Below are 27,903 nucleotides of genomic sequence, written 5' to 3' on the forward strand. Positions count from 1 at the left end.
TAATACGTGAGTATATTCAGAACTTCACCAAAGTTATTATGTACTCACTTTATAGTAGTTGAGATAAACGGTCGTACAGCCCAAGTTCTGTATCATAAGAGGCCTGTGCGAAATTTTGTTTGCGGCCTTAGTGTGCATATATATTTTTGCTTTTTTGAAACGTGTGTGAATATATAAATATATATATAATGTTGTTAAATTTATTTTTTGTGTCTATAAACAACAAATATATCATTTCAAAATAAAGAATACATATTATTCTAATCCTCAAAATAAAAATTAAAAATTAATGCAAGAGTACATACGGAGCAAAAAACTCATATGATAAGTTCTTTAGACAGAATAAATGAGAAGAAGTAAAAAGAGAAAAATAGGATATGAACCATGGTGGCTTATTGGGTAGCACAAATGCTTACCAACTCTACAGAAGCAAAAGTCATTAACTGAATTGCTTCATTATTAACTTAAAAAAGCAAATTTGTATATATGAAAGAAAAAAAAAGAATTGCGGCCTCCGCATAACTGGCACAGGCCAAAGGCCGGCCCTAGTACAACCAGTGGCTTGAAGGGTAGTCTGGGCTTCAACCCAGACAGTTTTTCCCTAAAATACATATTTTTGCACCAATATTACTAAAATTCTGTGAAGTTCAATTGGTTTCCTGCCTTGTAGAGTAGTTGGAAGTCTACGCCAAATCTTGGGTTTGAATCTTAGCATGGCTTTTTTGCAACTTTTTACATTTTTCCTTCTTTTCTCTTCTCCCTCCTTTTTCCATATAATATATCCTATTTTCTAGTTTTTCTCGTGAGAGAACCTCTTTTCTATCGGTATTATTACTTTTCTACTTATTTTCTTTCCTAATTTCTTTCTCTAAAATTGGGTTTAATAAGGTGATTGTATTGAAATATCATTTCAGCCAAAAAAAATTATCAAATTTATATTGACAAAATCAATTGCATATAAGGGAGTAAACTAGCCTAGACTAAATTTAATTCCCGGATTTGCCTCTGCGTACAACCACTCATTGTTGTTGCTGCTGCGTCGTATGAGGTGATATGTATAAGCATAGCGATCCTCCTAGTCGTTCGTTCAAATATGTCGTCTATATGTTTAATTAGTTGTTTTGGCTATGGCTGCTGCCACTTGCTGCTTGATTTGCAAATCACACAGCCATTCATGTTCCTCGAGCGGCAGCTTTTGTTCGTCTTTCTTGGGGATACTAATTAAGGAACTGTAATCACGAGATATAGTCAAGGCTAGCTGCGTGCGTCGATCAGTTCGATCTTTTAATTAAGGTGCAGCCGTGCAGGTATGATCTGCGGGTGATGATTAACTGCAAGACTAGGACTCAGAATGGAGAGTGTTGTGGCCTTGTACGTTGGTATGCATGTTTGTATGTAATTAAACTTTGATCGGATAAGTAAAATGCTATACCATTTATACTGGCTAAAATATATGCTTAACAAGAAGGATAATCCGATAATGTGCTGTTGATCGATATGCTATAACAATGAGAAACTTGTTACTGCTCGAGGTTATTCTCTCAACGAATTAACTATGTCATTCTTGGTGTCCTATCATTTTCAATGTACGTTTCACAATGAGATACGTTTAAATGGTGCAGGTAATGCAGAAATGAGTACGTTCGGATCAGGATTGGTCAGTGTCAGGTTCCTTCCAATTCCAGCAGTTTCAACTTGTGTTAAAATGAAAAATATGATGAAGGATAAGTTCAATAAGTATTAAGTTGTTCTTGTGACAAGATCACTGTGGTCATCTGCTGGTAAATTACTCATTTTATTTCTCTCATTCCTGTAAACTCAAGATAAGACGATAAGTGACCCTAGCTAGCAGTGCTGCTAAGGATTAACCACTCAAACATCGTCCACGGGAAATCATTGCACATGCGATGGCATGAAAGCCATGAATTACCAATATTTTACGAAAACATTTTAGATCATGGTCTCCAAGTGTTCCCGGAAAACCTCCAGTATACCAGAAAAGGTGACAATACCCACCAAATTATAGTCACCCTCGATAACCCAGACATAGTTCACTCTATGAGCAATTGCCTGAATCATCACAGCCACTAACGAACTCTTTGGATGACAAACTATGGCCTCGGACCTTCTCACCATTCTAGCCGAGTAGCTATTTGACCTACTAAATCTTCCGGCAGACCTGACTTTGCTACTATTTGAAGACTCCTCATCTGATGATGAAGACGAAGATGATGACACCGAGTCTGCAGAATCATCAGTCAAGGATGAGAAATTTTCCAAAGCTCCCTGTAATTTCTTCTCCTTGAGTCTCTCCGTCACAATCTTGATCAAATGCTCAGGTGGTCCTCCACAGTCAATGTAGGACATGAGCTCTCCACAAGACAGAGTGGCAATGGCTGCAGCCACCGACTCGTCACAGCAGGCGAGAGTGAAAGGCGAGATCTCACCGATCAACACATCATCCATGTTCACAACAGCCACTGAGGTCTGCTGCTCGAGTGACTGAGTTATGAGCTGAATCGCAGAGCTTGCCGAAGAGTGGTAGTTGATGGCCACGACGTCTTTGGTATTGATGATGCCGAGAGAGTCTATTGAAAGAGCAGGCATGGGAGAGAAGACCCCGATTGAGCTCAGAAGGAATCGAACAACGTCTTCCTGTGTTAACCAGCAGAACTCTTGGCCGTTGTGATTCGTTGTGGTGGCCATGTGGTTTGTAGACTTTGGGAACTGTTTTCTTCTTGAAGTGCTACTTAGCCTAGTCTGAATTGGTACTACCAGGTTCTGGTTTCCTTGGAGAATTAGATCAATGGCTTGCAATAAGCTGTGAAACATAGAAACAGAGCAATTAATTTAGTTTTATTGGGTAATTAGTTGACCCTGATTTGGGAATTAATTAAATAAGTAAAGTACATAGCTACAATCTGAAGATATTGGTTCTAATTTATAGATGAGTTGTAAGCTTGTAATTAATGAAACACAGTTTTAACAGGACAAGGTAACAGAGATGCAAATTATGCCATAAATTAACTTAGATCATAAACCCCTTATTTAAGATGGCGAGAACTTTTGAATTGTTGGTTGAATTTTGATAAGTACCTGCAAGATGTCTTGACGTGCATAACAGTTCCCGGAATCTTTGTCAAGATTTCAGAGACTGGCGCCTTCAGCGCAGCAGATGGAGACGACAAGTTCTCATCTTTGGAAAGATAGCAAATTACGTCGACCATGCACACCTTCCCAACACACCGGCACTGGTCGCCAGCGAGACTCTTGGAGTTGTGGTTGCAATCCCAGACGCTGATGAAGTTATCTTCCGAGGTCCTCAAGGCCTCAACGGCATCGGCGACGGTCGCGGAGATGGAAAGAGACCTCAGAGCCGGTTTTCCTAGACAGAGGTCAGATACCTCGTGCCTCAAAAAGCTCACTGCCATGCAAGAACTGAAAGACAATGAAGAAATGAAAAGGATGATTATCAAGAAAATGCAGAGAAGTAGTTGTGGTAGTGGTAATGATGTTGTGGAGCAGAGTCGTAGGGTATTTATAAGAGAAAATTACGTATGGGGTGACCAGAGAGATAATTTAGGGAAGGTTTTGGGGCAGTACAAGGTAACAAAGAGTGTGGGTTCAAATTTGATAAATAAAAGAGAATCAGAGTCACAGAATTTGATATTAATATTTTCCCCAAATTGCAGAAACCAGGCATTAGTAATTTAGTATGGCAAAGCAGAGGTTGTGGTTTCCTGCTTCCCCTTTCAAAGCTGGTAACGTGTTGTGGTTTGGTTTTGTTGAGGAATGAGGAGTAACCAAATAATTGTTTAACGCAAGGACTAAAATTTCGGCGAGAACAGAAATATCGAAGTTTTAAAAATTAGAAATTTTGATAAAATTTTGGAAAAATTTCGATTTAAAAAATAATTAAGTAAATTGATGGAAATTTATATAAAAACATGGAAATTTTGAATAAAACTTTGAGAAATATTTATTTGAACAATTATCTACTATATGTCATAAGAAATTATTATATAACTATATGATTATAGTGAGTTATACTAATTTAAAGTAAAATAATCGTCGAACATTATTAAAAATTTACTTTAAAAAATAAATATATATATATTACTCAAATGGAGACTAGGTCATCATGCCATATTTACATATGATACATTAAACATGAAATTACATAAGTGATTTAGAACCACATAAAAGATCTATGAGGTATAAAATTTTCACTATCTTTATTATCTCCTTGAGTAAAATCCTGAGTATATTGTGAATAATAGTCATTAAATGATACCTCATATTTATAGTTTTGCATATACTGACTTATATGTCAACTATAGGGGTCGTGAGTTATGGTATTAGTAGTTCCCGTTCGGATCAAGTATTTATCGACTTTGACCATAATCATAGCTTTGGGAAGATTGTGCATTAGATTGTGTTTATATGTTTTCACTTGAATGCATCTAATTAGAGAATACATATGGTGGATAATGCACGTTGAATTTCCCCCATAAGGGTAAGGTCCATCATTGCTTCCTCATATACCAAAGAGGTTCGATTCCCCTTAACAACTAATTTGGTTTTATTTCAATTTTAAGTGAATGTTGAGACATGAAATGCAATGTATAATAAAAAAAGACATATATAACAATAAGTTAGTGTAGTAGAGACTGTAGAGTTGACTATAACTTTGTGTTTGTAAAAAGATTGATGGGAGGTTCGATTCTCCTAACCAGTGATTTTTTTTATATATATTTGAAGTTAGCTTGACACATGCCGATATTATGAAAATATCGGGAAATTTTGAAAGTTTCCGGATATATCGGGAAATTTCAAAAATTTCCATAAAAAATGCTTAGTAGTAACGGATTTATCCATATGCTAAAAAAATGTAAAATTTTACGAAAATATCGAGGAAATTATGAATATTTCAGTGCTTGGTTTAACGTATAACATACTAATTTATAGACGAGTCATCGTTCAACACACCTATATATTTAGTGTTGATGGTTCAAGATGTTTTTCATGTGGATACAATGTATTTGTCACCCCGGTTGCAAAATATCATCTTCAATGTAATAAACGGAGCTAAACCTAGACTACCTAGTTCGGTCGAGTTCGTATAGCAAACCCTACTAGAGACTGTAATTAGTTGACTCGGTAACATATCTGCACCCATATAGTTGTTAGGTTGTTAACAAATCATCGTGATTCATGTCAACATTAGTATATATCATTATTATGAAACGAGCATCGATCAATGTTTATATATATTGAACTAAGACCTATATATGAGTGTTCGTCTGCATGTGTTCGTCGATTCGTCAAGTCTCCAGATTATACACACGGTAACGACACACATTTGAAGTTTCAATTACTTGATTTCTTATATTGCCACATGAAATTTTAAATATTTGTCTTGACATTTCTCTATCTTGTCTATACTAAAGAAACGTGGGATTTTTTTTTGTTCCAGGTAAGCAGAAATTGATATGTAAAGCATCTCTGGGAAGGACATGTTCGTGACTTGCTGTTCTTTAATGCCCACGAGCTCGGACCATTTGTAACGAAAGTGGACCTTCTGAGATTTTGAGAGATCTTGACCAAATAATTAATTAGCTGTTGATTAATTATTATGTGGGTTTAGCGATCGATATGATTATAAGTCAGATTTTATAGTAAATTGCTGGTGATTGATACAATTAGCCTAACCATGGCCGCAACGATTTAAATAACAATTCTGTGGTCACAAAGTATCATATGGTAGTCCAGGGCCCCAGGCCAAAAGAAGCGCATTATCCGCATCCGTACAAAAGGAAAAAAAAACTCATAATTTGAGCTGAAGTCATATACAGGCTACAAGCTACTGTACGTAACTACGTATAGTATATACTATAGTTCTTTTATTTAAAACCATTTAAGATTTAAAAAACAATTACCATTGAAGCTTATAACTTAAACTATGACTAACCAAATCTTAATGAACATTTTAGTTCGTTGTTAAATAGTTTAAGAACAGGGGATGACAACCGCAGTTGATTTCTTATATCGACGTCAAGTTCTTTCATTAGACATGTTCAATTGTTTGTTTGTAGCAAATAAATGATATTGTTCCACATGTTCAATTATTCGGACGTGTGAAATTAATGACTTCTTCGATTTGGATTGATGTTGATATTGCCAATTTTTTACTATCAGGTATATGAGCTAGCTTATTGGATGTAGAAAAGGATGGATTTGAAACTGAATATATACTTTAAGTTTTATTTTCAATCCCACACCGAGCATTCTGTTGGCGATGATTTTTCTAGACCTTCTTAAGTTTTAATTTTTTCTTTTATTAGTAATTTTTTTCTTTTATTGTTAAAAAGACGGGCATAGTGGTATATAGTAGTAATATTCTTGTTTAAATCTTCTATAAAGGACAGACTAGCGCGCTAGTGTTTAATTTTGTCCGTAGGCCCAGTATTCAATAGTGTTCAGCTATTTGGTCATTTATTATATTGTTCCATTCTGGCAATTGTTCCATTCTGAAACTGAATATATACTTTAAGTTTTATTTTCAATCCCACACCGAGCATTCTGTTGAAGATGATTTTTCTAGACCTTCTTAAGTTTTAATTTTTTCTTTTATTAGTAATTTTTTTCTTTTATTGTTAAAAAGATGGGCATAGTGGTATATAGTAGTAATATTCTTGTTTAAATCTTCTGTAAAGGACAGACTAGCGCGCTAGTGTTTAATTTTGTCCGTAGGCGCCAGTATTCAATAGTGTTCAGCTATTTGCTCATTTATTATAGAGTTTTTTTCACCAACAGTTCCTCAATTCTGGTGTACCTACCAATGTGATACCTCAACTCTTAATCGTACCAATGTGATACCCAGACTCTAGTATTACTATCATTGAAGTACTTCCGTTAGTTTTTTTAAACTTTTCCGTTATCTTGGTGACGTGGCAGGTACGTGAGGCCCACAAAGAGGGTTAAAAGACAAAATTAACTTCATCTGAGAGGAGCAATATTTTTCCCGCCCTTTACCTTGAGAAAGACACCCAACAATTCCAATTTTGGCGCCAATTTTCCCTCTCTACTCCTTAATTTGTGTCTCTTATCTAAACTAAAGAACTACCGCCAACCAGTCGACCACAATCTGATAAAACCTAGATCAATCTCATTTTCTATTTTTACCCTAGCACTTGTTAAACTAACAGAATAAATATATAAATTTATATGGAACATCTCATTTCCACAATCTCATAAGAATATAAAAACACATAACTTAACGAAATTCAAATACATGTTTAAGTACCATTAGTTGCTACCTTTTATGTTGATCTGCCATGATTTTTGCTTGTAAGAACTAATGGTACATGTAGTTGAATTTCGTTAAGTTATGTGTTTCTATATTCTTATGAGATTGTGGAAATGAGATGTTTCATATAAATTTATATATTTATTCTGTTAGTTTAACAAGTGCTAGGGTAAAAATAGAAAATGAGATTGATCTAGGTTTTATCAGATTGTGGTCGACTGGTTGGCGGTAGTTCTTTAGTTTAGATATTAGACACAAATTAAGGAGTATGGAGTGAAAATTGGCGCCAAAATTGGAATTGTTGGGTGTCTTTCTCAAGGTAAAAGGCGGGAAAAACATTGCTCCTCTCAGATGAGGTTAATTTTGTCTTTTAACCCTATTTGTGGGCCTCACGTACTTGCCACGTCACCAAGATAACGGAAAAGTTGAAAAAAACTGACGGAAGTACTTCAATGATAGCAATACTAGAGTCTGGGTATCACATTGGTACGATTAAGAGTTGAGGTATCACATTGGTAGGTACACCAGAGTTGAGGGACTGTTAGTGAAAAAACTCTTTATTATATTGTTCCATTCTGGCAATTGTTCTCTCGATCCCTAATTAGCTGCACCTGCCACTACTACAGCGACCTTCTTTTTTCCCACAATACAATCACCTGCATCCAGAGCTTTACTTCAACAGGCAAACGCGAATCATACTTGGATCTCTTGCAAATACTTGTTCGGTTAGTTAAAAAGAATGTATATATGATACCAAGTCTCGTACGTACGTATTCGATCAATACCTCACCCAGCTAGCTAGTAGCTAGTACGTAACACAATACGTACTTTCATTGAAAGTGTTGGACCGGGATCCTCTCCTAAGAATCCTCTCCTAATATCATCTAATAAGATGATCTTAGTCATTCATTCTTATTTGATGGTCATGATTCTCGTATATAGCTTTATCACCTATTACTCTGTCTCTTTTTATCTATCTCATTCACGAGAGACTTACTCTCAAATCTCTATCTCTCTCTCGTCCTTAACCAGTAAGACCAACAAATCTTCAATTAACTTGACACAGAAAATCTTTAGTTGGCTTGACATTGTAATTAGAAATCTATATGGCCCTAGAGCAACTCGATCTCAACATATAGAAATTCTTCTATTAACCTGAGATTATTTTGACATCACTTGTTTTATGGGTAAAGATCATATTTTACTGATTCTTCCGAACTTGAAACAAAGCAATTGATTTGAAATCGATCTTTTAATCCCAATTCTATGAGCTCACTGGATTACCCTATTCTGAAGTTTTGGGTTTAAAGTTATGATCTTTTGCCTTGATATAGAAATTTCCATAATGAGGGAAAAGCATTCAAGGCCCAACCTTTGATGAGAGAGGGAGAGAGAGGACGCCAGAGATCTGGGTTTATTTTACTGGGAGGTATTTAGGATGGAAGAGAGAGACCAATGATCTGCAAAAAAGAAAGGAAGTTGGGAGTAAAGAAAGTTAGGAGTAATCTTGGCCGTTTATTAGCAATGGATGGTTAAGATCTTTTTATTAGGTAATATTAGGAGACATTCCTTAGGAGAGGATCTCAGTCCGAAAGTGTTGGGGCACTCCATATGCTTGCTATGCCCGGCTATAAGTTGATCTCTCAACTGAACTTCGACTATGTATTACAGAACAGTGTTTGGCCACTTTTTTTTTAATTAAGAGTTCGAACCTCAGTTGGTTAGCGTGACAATTAGTTTCCGGTAGTACTTTTAATGCTAGCTTAGCCAAACAAGACACTTAGGTTCTACGTCAAAATTGAATCAATTATATATGACAATAAAAAATATCGACTCAATTATTTATAAGTTTATACCATCATTAATCTTTCAAGACGTTGTTACATGGATACACAAACATAGAGCTAGCATTCAAGTTACGACCTTAAACCAATTTCGATCAATATACATGTCTTAGCTAATCGTGAAGTTCGTGTGGAATGGTACAATTACTTGCATCGTATCTTCCAAATGTATTTTAAATCAAGTCATTTATTTTATAAAAGCAATTAAGTTGCTAATGTTCTTACTAATTTAGATGCTTCTTTTGATGGATGTATCTAGTGGATTATAGTTCCAGATTTGACTTGTAATAAATATCGATTATGTTTTCTTAATTTTTGATTTCGTTAATTATTTTGTAGTTGGTTGAGGGATAACCGTATATGTCCTTCATCAATTCTCTTTGTAACATTCTTTTTTTTTTTTGATAAATTTTAGTAGCTTAAAAAAAATTAAATATATGAAGCTATTTGGTTAACTACGTATGTATAATATATATGTTCGTCATGTGTACTTATCTTATCTTCATCTGTATAATTAAACATAAACCATGATCTGAATAGATTGAATAGCTATTCGATTCATCAATAAGCTAGTGCTTAGTAATAATGTCAACATCGTTTCTCTTAAGTTGTTACTCTTAATTTGTTAGAGTATCTCCAACAAACTTTGTATTTTAGAAATGAAAAAGATATTAAAAAAAAATTCTAGGTCATGATCAGATCTCTTCGCCTTCTTCAATAATTATGCTGCACAATTAATATCGGGGCAGTTACAATATATATTATACATACGTAGTTACAATGGCACGGCAAACCCAGCGGCCGCTGGGCAAAAAAAAAAAAAATTCAGCCTCCCCTATATTTTTTTTTTCCCGCTTGACAGAAAAGTTTAACAAACCAATCAAACCAATGCTTTAGGACTTTAGAGTATTATGAACTTATGATGAAGGAAGTCAAACATCGCATAATTTGTTCCTATTTTCAATTTATGATTATGGTGGGGCTACCATTCACTACTCGATTAGTCTTGCTCCTAGCTCCATTGCTATTCTCTCACTTTCAAATAAGGTGGAAACACTCCAATTCAGGCCCCTTGATATTTTATTATCATAAATAATCAATTTTAGCCTTATTTCAATTTGTATTATTTATATACGAATGATATGATCTTTATGTTGTTGAAATTTACCTTATATAATTTGGTTGTTTTACATTAAGTTTTGCATAATATTTTTAGGCTGGTAAACTAGAATTGCAATAAGCTTTTAGGTTTTAGCTAAAGCCAAATTGTGTTATGTAGGTTATACGTGTGTTGTCAATTTGAATTAAAACTATATATATATATATATAAGTATATGTGAGAATGATTATGTAGAAGATATTGCCTCAAGATGATCATTTTGAGTCTATTAGAGATTGTATCACAATTTATACAAAGTGTTTTATGTAATAGTTATTATTGACCTTTTTAGTTTGCAATTTTTATATATCTTTTGAATTCTAAAAAAAATTGAAAAATTGTATTTTTTGTTATCAAGATTTTTGATAATTCTAGCTAAATTTAATTTTCCGCTCACCTAAGTTTCGAACATTAGATCCGCCACTGCAATATTGGTTATACAAGTACAGATTGATTTGATATATCACAACAATTTAAGGCCGATCCCTATCAATCTTATATGATATATCGACCTCAAGTTTCCAGACCGACCATTTCGTCCATTTTCAAGCATGCAGGTTCGAGCTGCATGATTACAATCCAGGAAACGATGCATGTCACCGTGACACTATCTGAAATTAGGAAGAAAACGACTCGAAATTAAATGGGGAGTTCCATCACTGCTAGTACTCGACATCTCTACGTCGCTGTTCACTTGGCTATATATATATATATTTTTTTTTTTTTTTTGCTTACATCGATCCAAAGTTTTCACAATTGGTAAAGATCGAAAGAACCCTGGCTAGCTAGTTACCAATTAGCCTCGATCTTTGAAAAGATCAGTTTGGAGGCGCAACCAGTCCGCCACCAACTGCTAGGTATTGTTTTTGTCGGAAACAGAAAAAGCGGCCGGTTCACCGCCTTGCCGCTCCAACCAAGCCATAAGCCTCCATCCTGCTAGGAACTTTACCCAAAACAAATAACGTCTCCGATAGCCGCCCCCGTCTTCACTACATGTAAAACAAGCTACAAAACATTACTAGAGAATAGGTCAAAAGGAGACCTAATAGGTTAGTTTCCAACATATCATGAATGTGTATGTCTACATAGGTTTGGCAGAGTTTGGATTATTTGTGCTAGGCCTAGGTGTTCCTGATTCCATTTAGATGAAGATACATTGAAACATTTCAATCCTTTCCTGTTAGATGCATTATGTTCTACTACCTATATGATTGACTGATCTTTTTGATCCGTAGTTAATTAGAATGATCAACGTAACGCAGCTTGTATTATATATATCGATCGATCTACTATATCAAACGAGGGATGCTGATAGCATATCACTTGTGGACGGTTGATTACTTATATATAGCTTTTCACATGTTATATACATTAGCGAGCAAGTGGAGAAGCAGATGCTGCGCACTATATTCCTAAATAAGATCTGAAACAGTTTAATTAACTGTATTTGATGCTTATGAATTAGTGATTTGCGACTTCTTAATTAGTTCATCTATTGTATTTGATGCTTTTGAGTACTTAATTAGTTCCAAATTAGTTGCTACAAATTAGATCACCAGCCACTAGAATCAACATCTTTTGGTTTATGCAGCCGATTAATATTTCATTGTCTTATCTTTCTTTTTCATTAGTACAAGCACATATATATGTACAAAATTTGTAGGTCCAATAATGTGAGAAGATCATGATTACACATAGCTTATCACCTCACAGTTCACATGTCTCTGTTCTTACCCAAAATTGAAGATTCTTTGATGATGTATAGTTGTATATATACAGATTATATTCATACCAGTACAACACAACGATAGAGGATGCTGAAGAATAAACTTTTTTTCGATTAAACATTAATAAGATCTGATTTTGGAACAACAAAAATCAAAAGACACCTCGTCATGTTTCCACACTACAAGGAAGTTCCATAGTTTTATGTAATCGAATATTAGTTCTGTGATACCACGCAAATGCCATAGTTTCATAGTAAAGGTGTTGTCGATTTATAATCACTAACAGAGATCAAACACCTTTTTTTTTTAAATGGTGGAACCTTCATTAATCAGAGCAATAGTCCAATTACACAGCCCGCAAAATGCAAGGCCAATAAAAATATATACAAAGAGCACGTCTCTCCAACTCAATCAAATTAAAATGACTAATAGGAGATCAGTAGCTCGATAATCTACGGGCCGAAGACCCTACAGCCGATAACTTAAAAGCAACAAACTAACTAGCCTATTACACTCCCCATCAAAGCCAGCTAACAACGAAGATTCCAACGCCTTCAGCTGCAATGGGGTCATGTGGAGTATAAAATCAGAGCGATGATGCTTAATAAAATCATGCCAAACCACTCCCAAAACAGTACCACACAAACCATCATCATACCACAATCCATGGAATAATTTTGCCTGACGAAAGAGAACCAAACACACCAACCTAGAACCAGTATTGAAGAAAATGGGGGGGGGGGGGGGGGGGGGAGGTGATAAACCCACGCCTAAGCACGCATAATCCAAATGATAAGTGCCAAACTGCACTTTAAGCATCAAGACACACAAGATCACATAAAAGTGTACAATGGTAGTTATGGGTTTGTTTTGGTAATGAGTGACCAACAATCCAGTAACAGTAGTAGAATGACATTGGTATGAGGAAACGAGTCCTCCCGTTCTGGATAAAGCCAGTAAAATGATCCACGGAGGGATAAAAACGCACCACAAGGGTAATCTGGGCTTAAGTACATGAAGTTCGAGATAGCAAAACCCAGAAATAAATAAAGCAAGTAAGATCGATACCTCATCTGGGCCAGAAACCCAAGCCTAATACAAGACCAAGGCCCAAGTCCAGAGATCATAAAGCAGAAAGCCAATCAGATCTGAGGCCCAACAAAAAGACCCACCAGCAGTAGACAAACCTAGCCACCACATCTGCCGGATAAACAACAAGCCCAACAAAGACACTTGACAAAGCTCTCTAGCATCACCCCCACTCTAGACGGAATCATGTCACCGTAGATCGACGACCCTCTTTCATTGTATGCCGTCACGGCCTCACCTAGTAACCCAAAGCCTAGTCAACCATGTGGAAGGAGTCCCCGACCAGAGACAAGCCACCAGAGAATAAGTTCTGCCGTTTCGCTTGAACTCCAGCCCGCTGCCAAGATTTAGTATGTAGAGAAGATGTCACTGCGGCTGCCAAGTCTCCAAGCCACCACACGTTGTTCTAGCTCCCGATTTGTAAAAAGGAGATTTAGATCGAAATCACCGATATGTCATTCCCCTTTGCAGAGTACAACCATCAAAACATAGATCTCACCTCCACCATGGATCCTTATTGGTAGCGCTGCTCAAGATCCCCTCTAGGACCGAAGCACGACAACATGAGTGCCATTGGCGCTCAACCGAGAGAGGGAGACGTTTGAAAATGGTTTGGGTTCTTTTTTTTTCGCACGTGTGAGATGCGCTCTGTTAAAAGACCTTTTAATGGATTTCCTGCGATATCTATTGATCAAACACCTACTTGGGTTTATGTTATATTTTTGTCATGCATCTTGTAAATTTGCTAAGTTATTCTGATCGAACTCTTTATATGCAAGTTGATTTGTAATTTCTTGATTTCCTTTAGAGATGCATGCATATTGATGACGAAAAAAACAAGGGCTGCCGGACCACTACTTTGAATCATATATCAACCAGAATTGACGAGTCATTATCAAAAACCCGCAATTGACGAACATCATGTAGCTGCTAGTTGAATTATGTTTTATCCGGAACAAAAGCTGCAAAAATTGTTAATGGTCAGCATCCGTCACCAAGAAGAAGAAAAAAACGGCTGCCTACCAATTAACAAACCTCCACAGGCAGCAAAAAATTCGAAGTTCTCAATGAGAAAAACTATGAACTAAAAAACAAAACTTATTCTGAGCAGTCCTGCCGGAATTTTATTAGGTATCTCAAGTTATGTGATACCCTTATTTACCGATATCACAACAAATTTATTGTCGTTGTGCTAATCATGGTGATGTTTTGGATAAATATAGTTTTTAGTTGTAATTACTTTACGTATAACATTTTTATAAGATTATAAATAAATAATTGTCAATATGGTAAATTTATTTAGTTATTTATAAATATAAAAAACGTATGTTGTAACTTTGTTCTTAATGTTATAAATTTAGTTTAATGAAATTGTAATTTTGATTAAAAAAATTATAATTGAGGGTATGCTATACCTCAAGATATTGTAAACGACCCCGAGTCCTGCCTAACAAAACAAGCATTACCACTAGCTTAAAACAAAGATCGACGTCCCAATTTTCCTGCAAGTGAGGAAAAAACATAACAAAATGGTAGAAGAACTACGTACTTCGCTCTTAATAATACATTATACATGAATGTCATTGTGTCAAACATTAAGAACGTACTCTGTAATTAGTTAAGTGATTATTCAGGACCCAATTTAATTTAGATATATACTTGACAACTCTTCGTTTAGAATATTATATAAAGTTATATACTAATTAATTTATTTATTTCTTTTTTTATACGTATATACTAAGGCATATTCACGATTCAAGACTAGTCTAGGCTAATTTTTACAAGGATATAAAAAAAAATTTATGAGGCTTGAATCCAGCATACAACCATCATCCACCACATAGTTCTCACAATCACACATCAGTTCTTTCAAAAGAAAATATAAATATATGAATATATCAATAAATTGTCAGAAAACATTTTAAATCGAGCATAGATGAAAAATTAAAATTCCCTAAATCCCTAATTAATACATACAAGATAAATCTCAATTCAAGAATCTGGAGAAAGAAATCGAGTAATTACCCAATATATACAACCACATAGGAGACTAGAAGAAGAGTCTGAAGCCTGAACTCGGAAGTAAGATTGTGAAGAGGTTCTAGAAAGAAAAATTAGAAGATGTGCTTTAATTTCGCACAAAGAACTGAGAAAACGAACCCAGAAAATTGGAGGGCGCACATGTTGCGTTCCTTTTAAGCTATAGTTTTCTCATTCTTTATATGGGCTATTGGTTTTTAAGCCCAAAAATCACTTTGGACTACAACCCTGGTCGCCCTTCAATAGGTCCACCCCAGCGTATATACATACTAGTTACATTCAGCCGTCGATATAGGGCTGTAAGTATGCTCAAGCCACTCGTGTTCGACTCGTGTTCAGCTCGCTTTTAGCCCTTTTGGCTCGAGGTCGTAAAGTTAAATGAGACAAGATTGAGCTCAATATTAAGCCCAACCTTGAAAATGAGCCGAGTTTGAATAACAAGTATTCAGCTCGTTCGACTCGTTTAGCTCGCTCGCACTCGTTAAAAGCTCGGCTCATTTATTAATTAAGTTTTCTTTTTAACTTTTATAATATATATATATATACAAAGTATAATTTTTTATGAGAAATAATATTTAAAATATATAAAAGTTCGAAAGAGCTATACAGCTTCTTCCTAGAATAATTAGTTAAAGACTTTAAGTTCAATAACGAGTTTGATTTGTTATTTTTAGTTTATTACAAATAAAAGGGATTTTGTGTGATGTTATGAATTTTCCTTTTGATTTCTTAATTTCAAATTTTCATTTTCATATGATTTAACACGGCTTGTTTCTAACTCGAGCTCGTCTAATAAAATGAGCCGACTCGGGTCGAGTTCGAGATTTTTGAAGCCTAGCCGAGCTTAAATATGAATGACAAAAATCAAATTTTAGCCTAACTTAAGTTCGATCAAATAAAAATGAGCCAAATATAAACAATCTAGTATTCGGCTCGGCTCGGCTCATTTACACCCGTAGTCGTCAACTTGTAGTGGGTGAGTTAGCTAGTGCTTGACGGTGTGTAGATTAGCTAGATTTTATTGATGTAAAACGACAGAGATCGAATTAGAACCAGTGGCGGACCTACATGAGAGCTAACCCAGCTCCAGCTCGGTAAATTTTGAGAGACCACGTTAAAAAAAACAGAAAAACCAGGTAAATTTAGAGAGAGGGTAGACCCAAGAGAATTTTATGGGTGTATTTTATTCACTTACCTAAAAACTGCCGGGTAAAGTTTAGACATTGAGTCCGCCTCTGATTAGAACCAGCGAGGATCAAGTAAGAATCATATGCAGATATGCTGAGAAGAGAAGTGGCTTATCTCTAATATATCATCTAATAATCTATATGTCAGATCTAACCTTTTACAACGTCAGATCACAAACGACCCTACTGAATACTGATCACATGCATGAATGATTCTGATAATAGAATTAAAATCTCTGAGAAGGTACGTACGGCTTTCTTGATAATGATAATGATATTTCTCTACATGTTTGTTCATCTTCAATATGAACACCAGGCAATCATCGTTCAAATATTTCGTCTCCCTTTGTTTTCTCTGCTTCTACTTGCCCTTTTTCTAATGTTTTTTCTTTCTGGGATCATGATGGGGTAATAAGCCAGCTCCATAGATGTTTTACGCGGGATTAATGACACATACAACAAACTTATTATATGGTGTTAATTTCTCTCCAGCAAAGTATTCCATAACATGAGTCTCACCTTCCTCTTCACCTTCACCTTCATCAATGGCTTTCCTCATTTCTAAAGCTCACCAACTGCCTTCTTTCTCATCAGAGTCTGATCTGCAGAAGCAGCATCACTCAAAAGATGGTGATGATCAAGTACATAGTGCTCCATCACAAGCCAGCTATACTTGAAGTCCTCCTCCAATTCTAAAGCAGCAGCTGCCTTAGACAGACACTTGGTTCTGAGACGGATCCGCCACCATAAGAACTTGAGAAAGGTCAAAACAGCTATTCAAACTCTGAGTTGAAGGCTGCTACTTCTCCTACTACTGGCATGACCTCATGGTTAGACCGGGATTTCTCTTCCCCATAGTTGATCTACTACGTACTTTGTTGATCAATTAGAACATCTTGTAGTTCTTGACCATATGATGTATGAAACCCTCTTATCAATTGTGGGTCATGAACATGAACATGAACATGAACAACCTTGCAAGACTATTGATGAGGGCTCTATGAATGAAGCTGAAGCCTTTGCTGCTAATTGTTGGTTCTTCACTGTGGCTTAAACTAGTTATAATGCTATATTGAACCCGTACTAATTACTCTAAAATAAGTATTCCATAACATGGGATTAATATTTAGAAACCCTAGCTAAGAAGCTAGAGTGCGACCCCTAATCCATCGACATGGTTTCGCTAGTGCATTTGACACTTGAACGTATTTGCAAGAGCTTTGATTAAACGTGTGTCTGCAATAGCGATTGATCTTAATTTTCTAACAGAGAACTCCAAAAGACTGGGACTGGAGACGTGCTTGCATTGAAAGTGAGAGAATAAATGTCCTTTTGATCATTTGGACTTTGAAAGTTTTTCAAATTTTAGATGCCTTTCCAAAAAACACAATGATTGCTCACCTAACATGTGTTGATTTAGCGGACCAGAATGATCGAGAAGCAAAGTTTCATTTGCCAATTTCATATCTGTTGTTGGCTAGCTCCCTCTTCTCCTCTATTGAATTGTTTCCATGCTGTTACATGCACATATATAGTTAAATCCTTGTGTAAGTTCTTTAGTTGTTGCTGGTTTTTGTTTATATCATTAGGAAAAAGACTAGAATGAACACATACAAAACAGCTTGCAAATTGGTGAGCTGTCTATCAAAGTGTGACGCACAGGAACTTCATCAGACGATAATCAAATATACAGGTAGTACGTTTGTTAGGGGTTGGTGATTTGTGAAGACATCATTCTTCGGCCAAAATCAAAGATGTATGTACTTCAATATTCTGGTGTTACATGTAGAACTATATATAATTAGTTTCATCGAAGTTAGTGATTAAGAAAGAATACTTACTCATCCTTAGTTTAATAGCAAGAGTTGAAATCAAAGGAAGGTTTCTTCATTGTTTAAACATCAAGCTCTAAGGTTAAATTCAACCATAGTAAACAGTTTACTGTAAACTATAATCATACTACTATTGTGAGATCCTTGAGAAAAATAGGGACAGTGTAATGATGATCTACGTGAAATTCTACTACATACTGTATATAATACGAATCAATTTAACCAAATTAACCTGTATCTCACCATGGTGAACATTATCATACCCTTAATATACACACACTGCGATTTCATTTCTTTACAAAAGTTTCATATAACACAAGTAATTAGTGATATCAGACCAATCTAGCAGTTCAGATAGTGCCCTCCTCCGAAAGACGATTCACATACGAGGCAGATATCTAAAGCCCAATTGATTGATTCTAAGGCCTTCATGAATTTCGTCTGGGTTTTCTCATAAGCCCTGGTCCATATCATTATCAGAGCTTGAGTTGCGAAACGAGTTCAATGTTTACCGTTGTCACTTAGGGTACGTTTGTTACCTGGGTTTGGATTGAACTGGACTACCTTACACACAAAAATAAGCTGAAACCCACGTTTGGTGAAAACACGGGATTTCATTTAATGAGCTTACGCAGTCCCCGCGTCCCTCATATTTCGGCTTACGGAGCGGCCCCAAAATTGGGGGGACTCCATAAGCTTTCGCTGCAGAAGAAAAACGTATGGAACTTCGTCTCACTCAGCTCTGGTGCTCTCTCACTCATCGACTCTCTCACACCCCCCCCCCCCCCCATTCCAGGTTCTACCTCTCTCTCTCTCTCTCTCTCTCTCTCTCTCTCTCTCTCTCTCTCTCTCTCTCTCTCTCTCCCTCTCGTCTTCACCCTTGCTCTATCTTGAATTTTTTTTCTCGATCTGGTATGGGTTAAAATAGATTGATTTACTTGACTATTGTTTATGGGTTGTGTTTATTTGATTGATTGATGAATGATTCTTGGTCTGAGTAGCTTGATTTGATATGAATTCATGAGTTTCATAGCTAGGTCGTCTTCTTGATCTGGGTTGCTTGATCTGATTTCAATTATATATGTATGAATAAAATGGAGTTCTCTTAATATGCTAGGCTGTATCAAGCCGAAATTAGAGGACTCTTCTGTTTATGGGGGGTGCATAATGAACACATGTTTGATTGGAATATGCTTGGCAGTCACTGATAAACACTCAATCAAGACTAGTAGTTGCATCCTCTGAAAATGATTCCTCCAGTGACACCGTACTTGGCTTGGATGCAATTTGCATTGAGGTCCCAACTGATGATGTTCGTGTGGGAGATTATTCAATTGCATTATGTAAGATAGTATTTCTCTTATGGCTGTGTCATCTGCTAACAGAATTCTCAAGGATACCATCTCACCCAAGTCCTTGGTCAAATTTTGAACAGCCAGAAAGAGTAAGAGTTTCAATAGCTTTCAACTTGGAGAAAGTCACTGGGAGCTCCCTGAGCATCTTACAGTCTTGAAGATTTACCAAATCAAGTCTTTCAAGATCTACAATGGACTTGTGAACCTTGGACAAACTTTTACAGCCTTGTAGTATCAACTTCTCGAGGTTCGGAAGCTTTGAAAAGTCTGGTGATTGTATCAAGTAATGAGAATGACTTAGATTTAGGATCTTCAGCTTCTTAAGCATCTGTTGGAGAAAATAAAAAGTTCCGAATTCAATAAAATGCAGAGCAAATAAGAACTTGATGTCAGCATGTACCAAGTATACTGAAATAATTATATTTTGTGTTCGGATATTGTACCCTTGATTCCGTCCAAATTTGTACAAGTTTGCTGTATTGCAGGTCAATAACAACTGCATTTGGTAGATTGAAATTGTTTGGCAGGAATCTAAGAGGCAACCCATGCCAACACAACCACCTTAAAATGTTAAAGAGATGCTCATAGCCTACACTGAGCTGCACAAATTTGAGTTCAAGCAATCTTAATCTCTTCATATTTGCAAATGCCTGTGTACCGAAGCTAGTCTTATTAGATTCTAACAAACTTAGGGTGAGTCCTTGAACTTCTTCAGTTCCCTGTTAACAAAAGGCAGCCTATAAGAAAATAGTCGTGCATGTCAAAGTAATAAACACAGATGAACCACAGTTAGGACAAGCCACCATTTGCTAGGATGAACTCATTTTGTACTACTAGATTAGCATTGATGTCTTTTGTACTTTCTTAACATGTAAAATGCTAATTGAGAATTCAGTTTCCATTGTTGTATTAATTGGTGGACTTGTTTGTGTAAACTATTACTCTTATTTTGTAATCTATGAACTTGTGGCTTACTATTTCATCTTTTTTTTTGTGGAGATTCATAGAACTTCCTCAGGTCCTTCCTTAGAGAAGGGAAAAGGGCTGGATACATGTGTGCATATGTGTAAGAATGGGGTGGAAATACTGGAATTGTCTTTCATCTTTCTTTTGGATATATAATTTGTACTTGTGAATATATTAATGTATTTTTATTTATTGAAATCAGTTTCATCTTCAGTAAACTTGTTTTGATTATAGAAACTTTTTTTTTTGAGAAAAAAAATCAAAATGCCTTCACATCATACCAACTTGAGGCACATCCTCCCTACAACCATTCATGAATTACATATATAGACAACCATAAATCACTACATATGAATTCAACCTTCAAGAATATTTCTTTTTCATCCTGGCCAAACAAAAGATATAACCAACAGTAACAAAATATTTGAGTTACAAAATTTAGTCTAGTGCATCATCAAACGTAGGATTGGACTATTCTGACTGTTCTGTTCTTTAGTCCGAAACAGTACCAAACCTGGGTTAGGGATTACTGCAGTACAATCCGAAGCTTGCATACTCCGGGACTGTTATAAGAAATAGTCCTGACTTAGACAGTCCTGGGTAACAAACGTGCCCTTAGAGTCTTTTTATGTTCATTAGGGTACGTTTGTTTCACAGTACTATCACTGCTCTCCTTATTTTTTATCAGAGCCTACTTTCATCAACCCCAGCTTAATTTATCTCATGCATGACCCATGTTTGGTGGAATTGAGTGCTCATTTGAGCTTGAACTAAAATGACCGCAAAACTCAAGTTGAAAAAACCAAGATTTTTTGTAAATATAACAGTAGAGCAACAACAAATAAGATCAACTACGAATTTTCTAGAAAATAGTAATACATCAAACTTCAAGAACCAATCAAGTTTTTGATTACTCAATCAAACATGGATACCCATCTCACTATGAACAGATTCCAATCAAGCATGCTTACCCATTATCAACATTTAAATTTGACCACCAAGAGCATCAATTGTGTTGCTTTACCTTCCTCCCATCAAACCCAACATCATGTTTTCCAAATAGATCGAACCAAATTAAGAAGAAGATTGTAAGAAAACTCATGCCAACACCATGTTCATCTCCATTCCTTCATAAGATAGAAAAGACTGATGAAGATTAAAACCCAAAATTGAATCTAAAGAAACAAAATTGAATATAGGTTTTTTCATGAAATCCCTTTTTCAGGATGGAGCTTGAGATTTGAAATATATTAGAGAGAGAGAGAGAGACAGAGAGACAGAGAGAGAGAGAGAGAGAGAGAGATGAAACAGGGAAGAAGAGAATGGAAGATAGAAGGAAATTCAGTTTTGAGAGGAAAATGATTTGATGAAGCGTTTTAAAGCCATCAAAAAACTCTGTAAAATCTTCATTAGTAGTATAAGCAAGCAGGGTATCGTTACAAACCGGAGATCTAATGTCATAGTAGATTAACAAATTAAGTATCAAATATTTGGTTTAAAGGTTTTGGAATTTGGTTTTCGAAATAAAAAAAATAAAACAGAAAATAATTACACATATATACACGTGGTCAATCAATCCACACACAACATTCACCAAACAAACTACACACAAGCATAGAATTCGAAATCCTTCTCATTATGGCAAACATGCATGGATACTTCACAAATTACTAATAATCGATTTGCAATTAGGCCTTCGAGATTATTTAATCACGTAAGACACTTAATACATTCAAGAATAGCTTCGAGCCTTACTCAAAATCTAACATAACAACCTAACATGCATACTTCTAGCATCATAGAAAGAGCAATCATGTTCATGACACAAGTCTTTTAATCGAAACCTAGGAATCATGCAATGCTTCGAGCACACATAACTTCTAAGCAAAAGTTTAGTGAATCACACATAAAAGCAAAAACCATATAGTCTATTTCGAGCATCCTACAAAAGTTACTGATTTTTGGTTGATTTTAATTAACACGTGCATCTAACTCGAGTATAGAACACACACATCGTTGTAAGAACACACTGAAAATTATCTAAGTAACAAACAAAGGAACATGTAGCAACATAAATCCTTGAAAGAATTCAAAACCAATACTCATATACAATTTGAAAATATTTCATCAATACAAAAGTATTTTGAAAATTGTACTAAACCAAAAACAAGATTCAAACACACACACAAACATCATAAGGTTCGAAACAAAGAGATAAACTATAGAGTTACACTTTGCAATATTCCTTCAAGGCTTCAAACAAAGAGAACGTAGTAGCTTCCTCCATTTATGAATGAACGTAGTAGCTTCGAGCTTTGGAGTAGAGAAGATTATAAAATGATGGAGTTTCGACCTATGTGTTTGGTGGATGAAGAATGGTGTTTAGGGCAGGCTTTGACTTAATTTTGGTGAAATATTGACGACCCTCTCTTTTGATTTCATGCTCCAATATACATGAAAAGATATGACTCCCACTTTTTCACATAACCCTTGGATTAAATGAAGATCAATGGTTGAGATAATTCAGCAGAATCCAAAATACCTCTGTGTAATGTTTTCGTCATAACTCTCGCTAGAAAATAGCTATTGAAGTGATTCCAATAGCATATGAAACTCGGCTTAGAGGGCTTTCGATCCATATATGGCACAGTTTCAGAGAGTCGTCAAAATTGGATGACGTGCACATGCATATTTCTGATTCTGATAAGGGTTGGACTTTAATTGCATATCTTCTTTCTCTTTTTAATTTTGGTTTGTTTTGCACGAATTTATCATCAATTATACTTTGGAAATCCATATCCAACTTGGATTTGCACTATTTGATCTCATCAACTTATCTCTCCATGTCCACATTGAATTTGTCTTTCCTGAAAGGAATAAGAAAGTTAAACTTGCGTTTCTTTCACAAAGATAGTACACAATTGAGTCAAGACTCTCCCTTAACACATAAATTATCTCTATGACTCAAAAACATAAGAATAAAGGTCACACAAGACTTAGAATGAGGTAAATAAGCATTATAAATGTAGCACTTTGTACTTCTATCAACTATCCCACACTTAGCTTTTGCTAGTCTCTTAGCAAAACACATAACAAAACAAAACAAGACTCTAAACTGATTTTATTGTCCTAACACATGTCTCAAAAATCTTTACTCTCATGGCATCAAGAATAACACTCAACTAAAATCAACAAGTAGAATTCGAGGGTTAATTAACATGTAGGTCTTATAGAACAAGTAAGACATGACTAGAACAATGGTGATATTAAGCTCAACATGTTTCAAAAAAGTTCAAATTCATTCCTCACAAGATATGCACTCATATTTCTCTCAAAATCATGGCTCATGCTTAAAAGTTCTTCACACACAGAATCATATATGAATTGAAAGCACATAGTGAAATCAATTCAAAAATCTCACGAATGATACCAATCACATGCACAAATGGACCAAAACCATATGCTTACTCTTGAGAAACAATCTCTACAGATCAAATGCTACTTATCTTAAAAATCATGCGGATCTTTGTGAAAGGTTGTAACAAGGCTTAGCTAAGGATATGAAATTTTTATCAAGGAATCACAAAGGTCATCCTAAAGACTTATCATAACATAAACATATTTTCTTATGTCACCAAACACCATCAAAACCCAAATATCATCTTGTTGGGCCTAAGCTTCATTCTAACCATGTGAAAACAGACAAAGACTATAGTAGAACGATTTTGTGCCTTAAAAAAACAAACAAAACTCCAATTTCACTTCAAAAAAACTCATCTCTCACTTCTTTTGCTGAAATGTATTCTTTTTTTCTTCTTTTTTTTATCACAATTCTTTTTTTTCCTTTTCACGGCAAAAATTCATAAATTCATTTCGATCACCCCACATTTGTATCACATCATCACTCCATATTAAAACCAAAATTAAGCTCTGCTAAGCCTCGATGACAAAGATAGAGATATAACTATACTAAACAAGGTAGTAACATGTTGGTGATGAAAGAAAATGTTTAACGTATGCACAAAATGGTTAACTAAGGAGTCTCAAGCCTAGCACAAATAGGGATACATGACTGTTTAGCATAAAGTGGTGGTGATTCTAGAAAAATCCAACAATCATTTTCAAAATCAGAGCATATTATGATATAATATCTCAACAATCAACAAGAGTAAGCTCTAGTAAATTCTAGAGTCAATTAAAGAGGTATGACATGCAAATTGTTCAAGTAGAAAGATAATGAGGTGACAAACAACATAGCCAAGAATATATCGATTAAGCACTCTATATGAATCAAACTTGTTTTAGCATGCTCATTCTGTACCAATATTTCAATTCCTGATCTACTACAAGTTCGTACAATTTTCAACATAATCAATTAACAAACGAATAACAATTAAGCACCATTTTAATCTTGTGATCATCAATCAACCATAATTTCAAAGATTATACTCATCCTAGACAGTTAAGGACACCTAAGACTGGAAAGAAAACAAAACAAAACAAACATTTTTTTCTGACATTTTTTATATTTTTTTCTAACTCTAACAAACAAATGAACCCTTCCACCACACTTGAATTATGCATTGACCACAATGAATGACAATATATAATGCAATGGACGACAAAATCATAGAAGAAGGAAATTAAGAAACAAGAATGAGAAAAATGTTCACAGTCCAACAACCTGCATTCCAGCCTTCATAAGATTTGCATGTGATCTCGGATCAGTAAGGCACCAATAGAGATAGAAAGCTGATGTTACTAGCTTTTCAAGCATATAAAGCACATCTGCTAACTATAAATTAGGAGAAAGTTATGTCCCTGCAAAGTTGTAAGGAAAAACAGGTTCATATAATCCGAAACTGGAATGACCTTTACCTATTTATACCTGCATGGAAACGTAATCTGAATAAAAGTTGAAGTTGACACTACAAGCTTTCCAAAGGTATGTGGCAAGACTACCCAGATTGGCCGGAAGGGCTCCCTGTTTTGCCATTTTCCGGCTGCATATGCAAGAGTTCTGAATTTCTGACACAACCCTACTTCCTCAATGTTTATCGAAAACTAACTCACATACGCACACAACACATCAAAAGGTACAAAAAAAAAACTAGCTAAATAAAAGGATAAAAGGTAGAGAAGAGAAATTGGGTTGCCTCCCAAGTCCCAACAACTGCTTAAGTTTATAGTCCTTTAGCCTAGACTCTTCACTTCTAATCAAGTTGTGGGCGATTCCTCTTATAGAGGAACCTCCTCTACGACATGCTTCTCAAAAGCCTCATAATATGGCTTTAAACGATAGCCATTCACCTTGAACTCACTACATGTTGTATCACTTTTTTAATCTTTATATCACCATGAAGGAAAGCGTTAGTGACTATAAATGGTCCAATTCATCTAGAATGTAATTTACTAGGAAAAAGTTAGTAATATAATCATCTATAACTGAATTAAGAAGAAGATTGTAAGGAAACTCATCATGCCAACACCATGTTCATGTCCATTCCTTCATATGATAGAAAATACTGATGAAGATGAAAATCCAGAATCGAATCTAAAGAAACATAATTGAATATAGGTCGCTTTCCAAAAATCCTTTTTTTCGGGTTAGAGCTTGAGATTTGAAATATATCAGGAAGAGAGATGAAACAGGGAAGAAGATAATTGAAGATAGAAGGAAATTCAGCTTCGGGAGGAAAAGGAGGGCGGCGACGAAAGAGAGAGAGAAGAGAAGAGATAGAATTGAGAAGTAAAAGAAGAATGAAATTTGGTCTTGCAAAATTCCATGCTTTTTAAGGTCGTTGTGTACGACAAGTTTTTCAGGTTTTTGGGATTCCTCAATCCCATATGACAGAGTCCCAAGTGCTACCAAACATGGGTTTGTTTAAATAAGATTAAGCAAGGTGGGCCACAAAAGTCTACCCACATATAACAAATGTCTCCTTAATCTCCTATTGTCGCATCCTGCTTTCGCAAGTGTCTATCGTGGGTATCATTGGTTATATGAGTTATTAGGAGATTCAGGACACATTTTGAACTCCCTAGCCCAAGACTGAAATTGATTGAGGACAATAACCAATAACAATACAAGCGAACACAAAAATGAATGAGGTTCAGTCAAAATAATTGACCTACGTCCTCCAATGATGGTGATGGTGGATCCAATAAACAAGAAGAAAATTACAACTGAAGAACAATTTGATTCTTTCACACTCTTAAATAATCTCTATTCTCACAACCTAAGTTCTAACATTAGAGAATTCTCTAAATCACCCAAACACTCAAAAAAGCTTGTAATTCTCTTGATATATGAACTCTCAATTGATCCACAACAGATCATACTCACATAATTCATCTAAACGTAGAGCCTCCCCCAAGTGATATACTCACCCTTGACATCTCTGCTCCCTTAACCAATAGATACGATCTCTTGGGATGATCGCCTCGACGTTCCATGTTTCGTCGATCACACTTAAAACCATCTTTCTGATGTCCTATTTATACTCACAATGTGTCAAACTTATAATAAGATTAGGATTCATAATATGAATTCCTAAACCTTCACTTCAAAAGAATACTCTAAGAATCCTAAATACACTAGAATAGCGTACCCAAACCTTCAAAAGTAATGAATTCAAAACAGACAAGAAATAAATTTTGAGTCGCAATCTAACATGAGATTCATACATATGTGGGATTGCTCAAGGATCAGGGATTGTGGGAGCATATGTGTGCTGCCTTTCTGAGTTCAGGCAAGCCGACCCGGTTAAGTTTGGGGAGCTTGTCGCTAGTCAAGGACTCGATGCTAAAGAAGAGATTAGGCTATCGTACACAAATTGGTCGGGGTTTGGAGTCAATCCCTGATGAGTCAAAGGCAGGGTGAAATCAGTGCATTGCCCCGTTGGATAAGACTGGATCCTAGGTGATGGAGTGTCACATGGACCAAGTGTGACAACCGAATGGGTAGGTCTGTGACAAGTGGTATCAGAGCCGCTCTGATATCATTGTTGTTGTGTCGCTAAGCGCTCACATGTGTCACCGTGTCACCAGATACGGGGGTTTCCGCGAGTGGAGTCAAGTAGGTAGGGTGCCTCCAAGGGGAGGACTGAATAAGATATTCGGCGTGAAGCTTTGTTGCGCGATCTTTGGGAATGTTTTTCATCTCTTAGGCATCGTGGGCTTATGTGGGATACGCGTGCCATAGTGGGGATGCCATGTACGAGGACGTCACATGGGGGAGGATGTCCTGTCCCGCTTTCGAGAGTGTCTATCGTGAGTATTGCTTGTTGTATGAGCTTTATGCATATGTGATATTGTTCCAGGACCAGGGAGTGTGGGAGCATATGTGTGCTGCCCTTCGAAGTTTAGGCATGCCAATCCGGTTAAGTTCAGGGA

At 35.8% G+C, this 27,903-nt stretch overlaps 1 protein-coding gene and 1 pseudogene across 1 annotated transcript; both read right to left on the minus strand.

Moving 5' to 3' along the window:
• Positions 1–1,776: 1,776 nt before the first annotated feature.
• LOC126786756 (CBS domain-containing protein CBSX5-like) lies at positions 1,777–3,503 on the minus strand. Its single transcript, XM_050512678.1, has 2 exons — positions 3,097–3,503; positions 1,777–2,821 (listed from the first exon to the last, which is right to left on the minus strand). The coding sequence occupies exons 1-2, from the start codon at positions 3,429–3,431 to the stop codon at positions 1,951–1,953; spliced, it is 1,206 nt and encodes a 401-aa protein (XP_050368635.1). The 5' UTR covers positions 3,432–3,503; the 3' UTR covers positions 1,777–1,950.
• A 13,413-nt stretch (positions 3,504–16,916) lies between these two features.
• Positions 16,917–27,670, minus strand: LOC126787078 (disease resistance protein RUN1-like; annotated as a pseudogene).
• Between the last annotated feature and the right edge of the window lie 233 nt (positions 27,671–27,903).

The sequence above is a fragment of the Argentina anserina genome, chromosome 3, assembly GCF_933775445.1.
Source record: "Argentina anserina chromosome 3, drPotAnse1.1, whole genome shotgun sequence".
In the NCBI taxonomy this organism is placed as follows: Eukaryota; Viridiplantae; Streptophyta; class Magnoliopsida; order Rosales; family Rosaceae; genus Argentina; species Argentina anserina.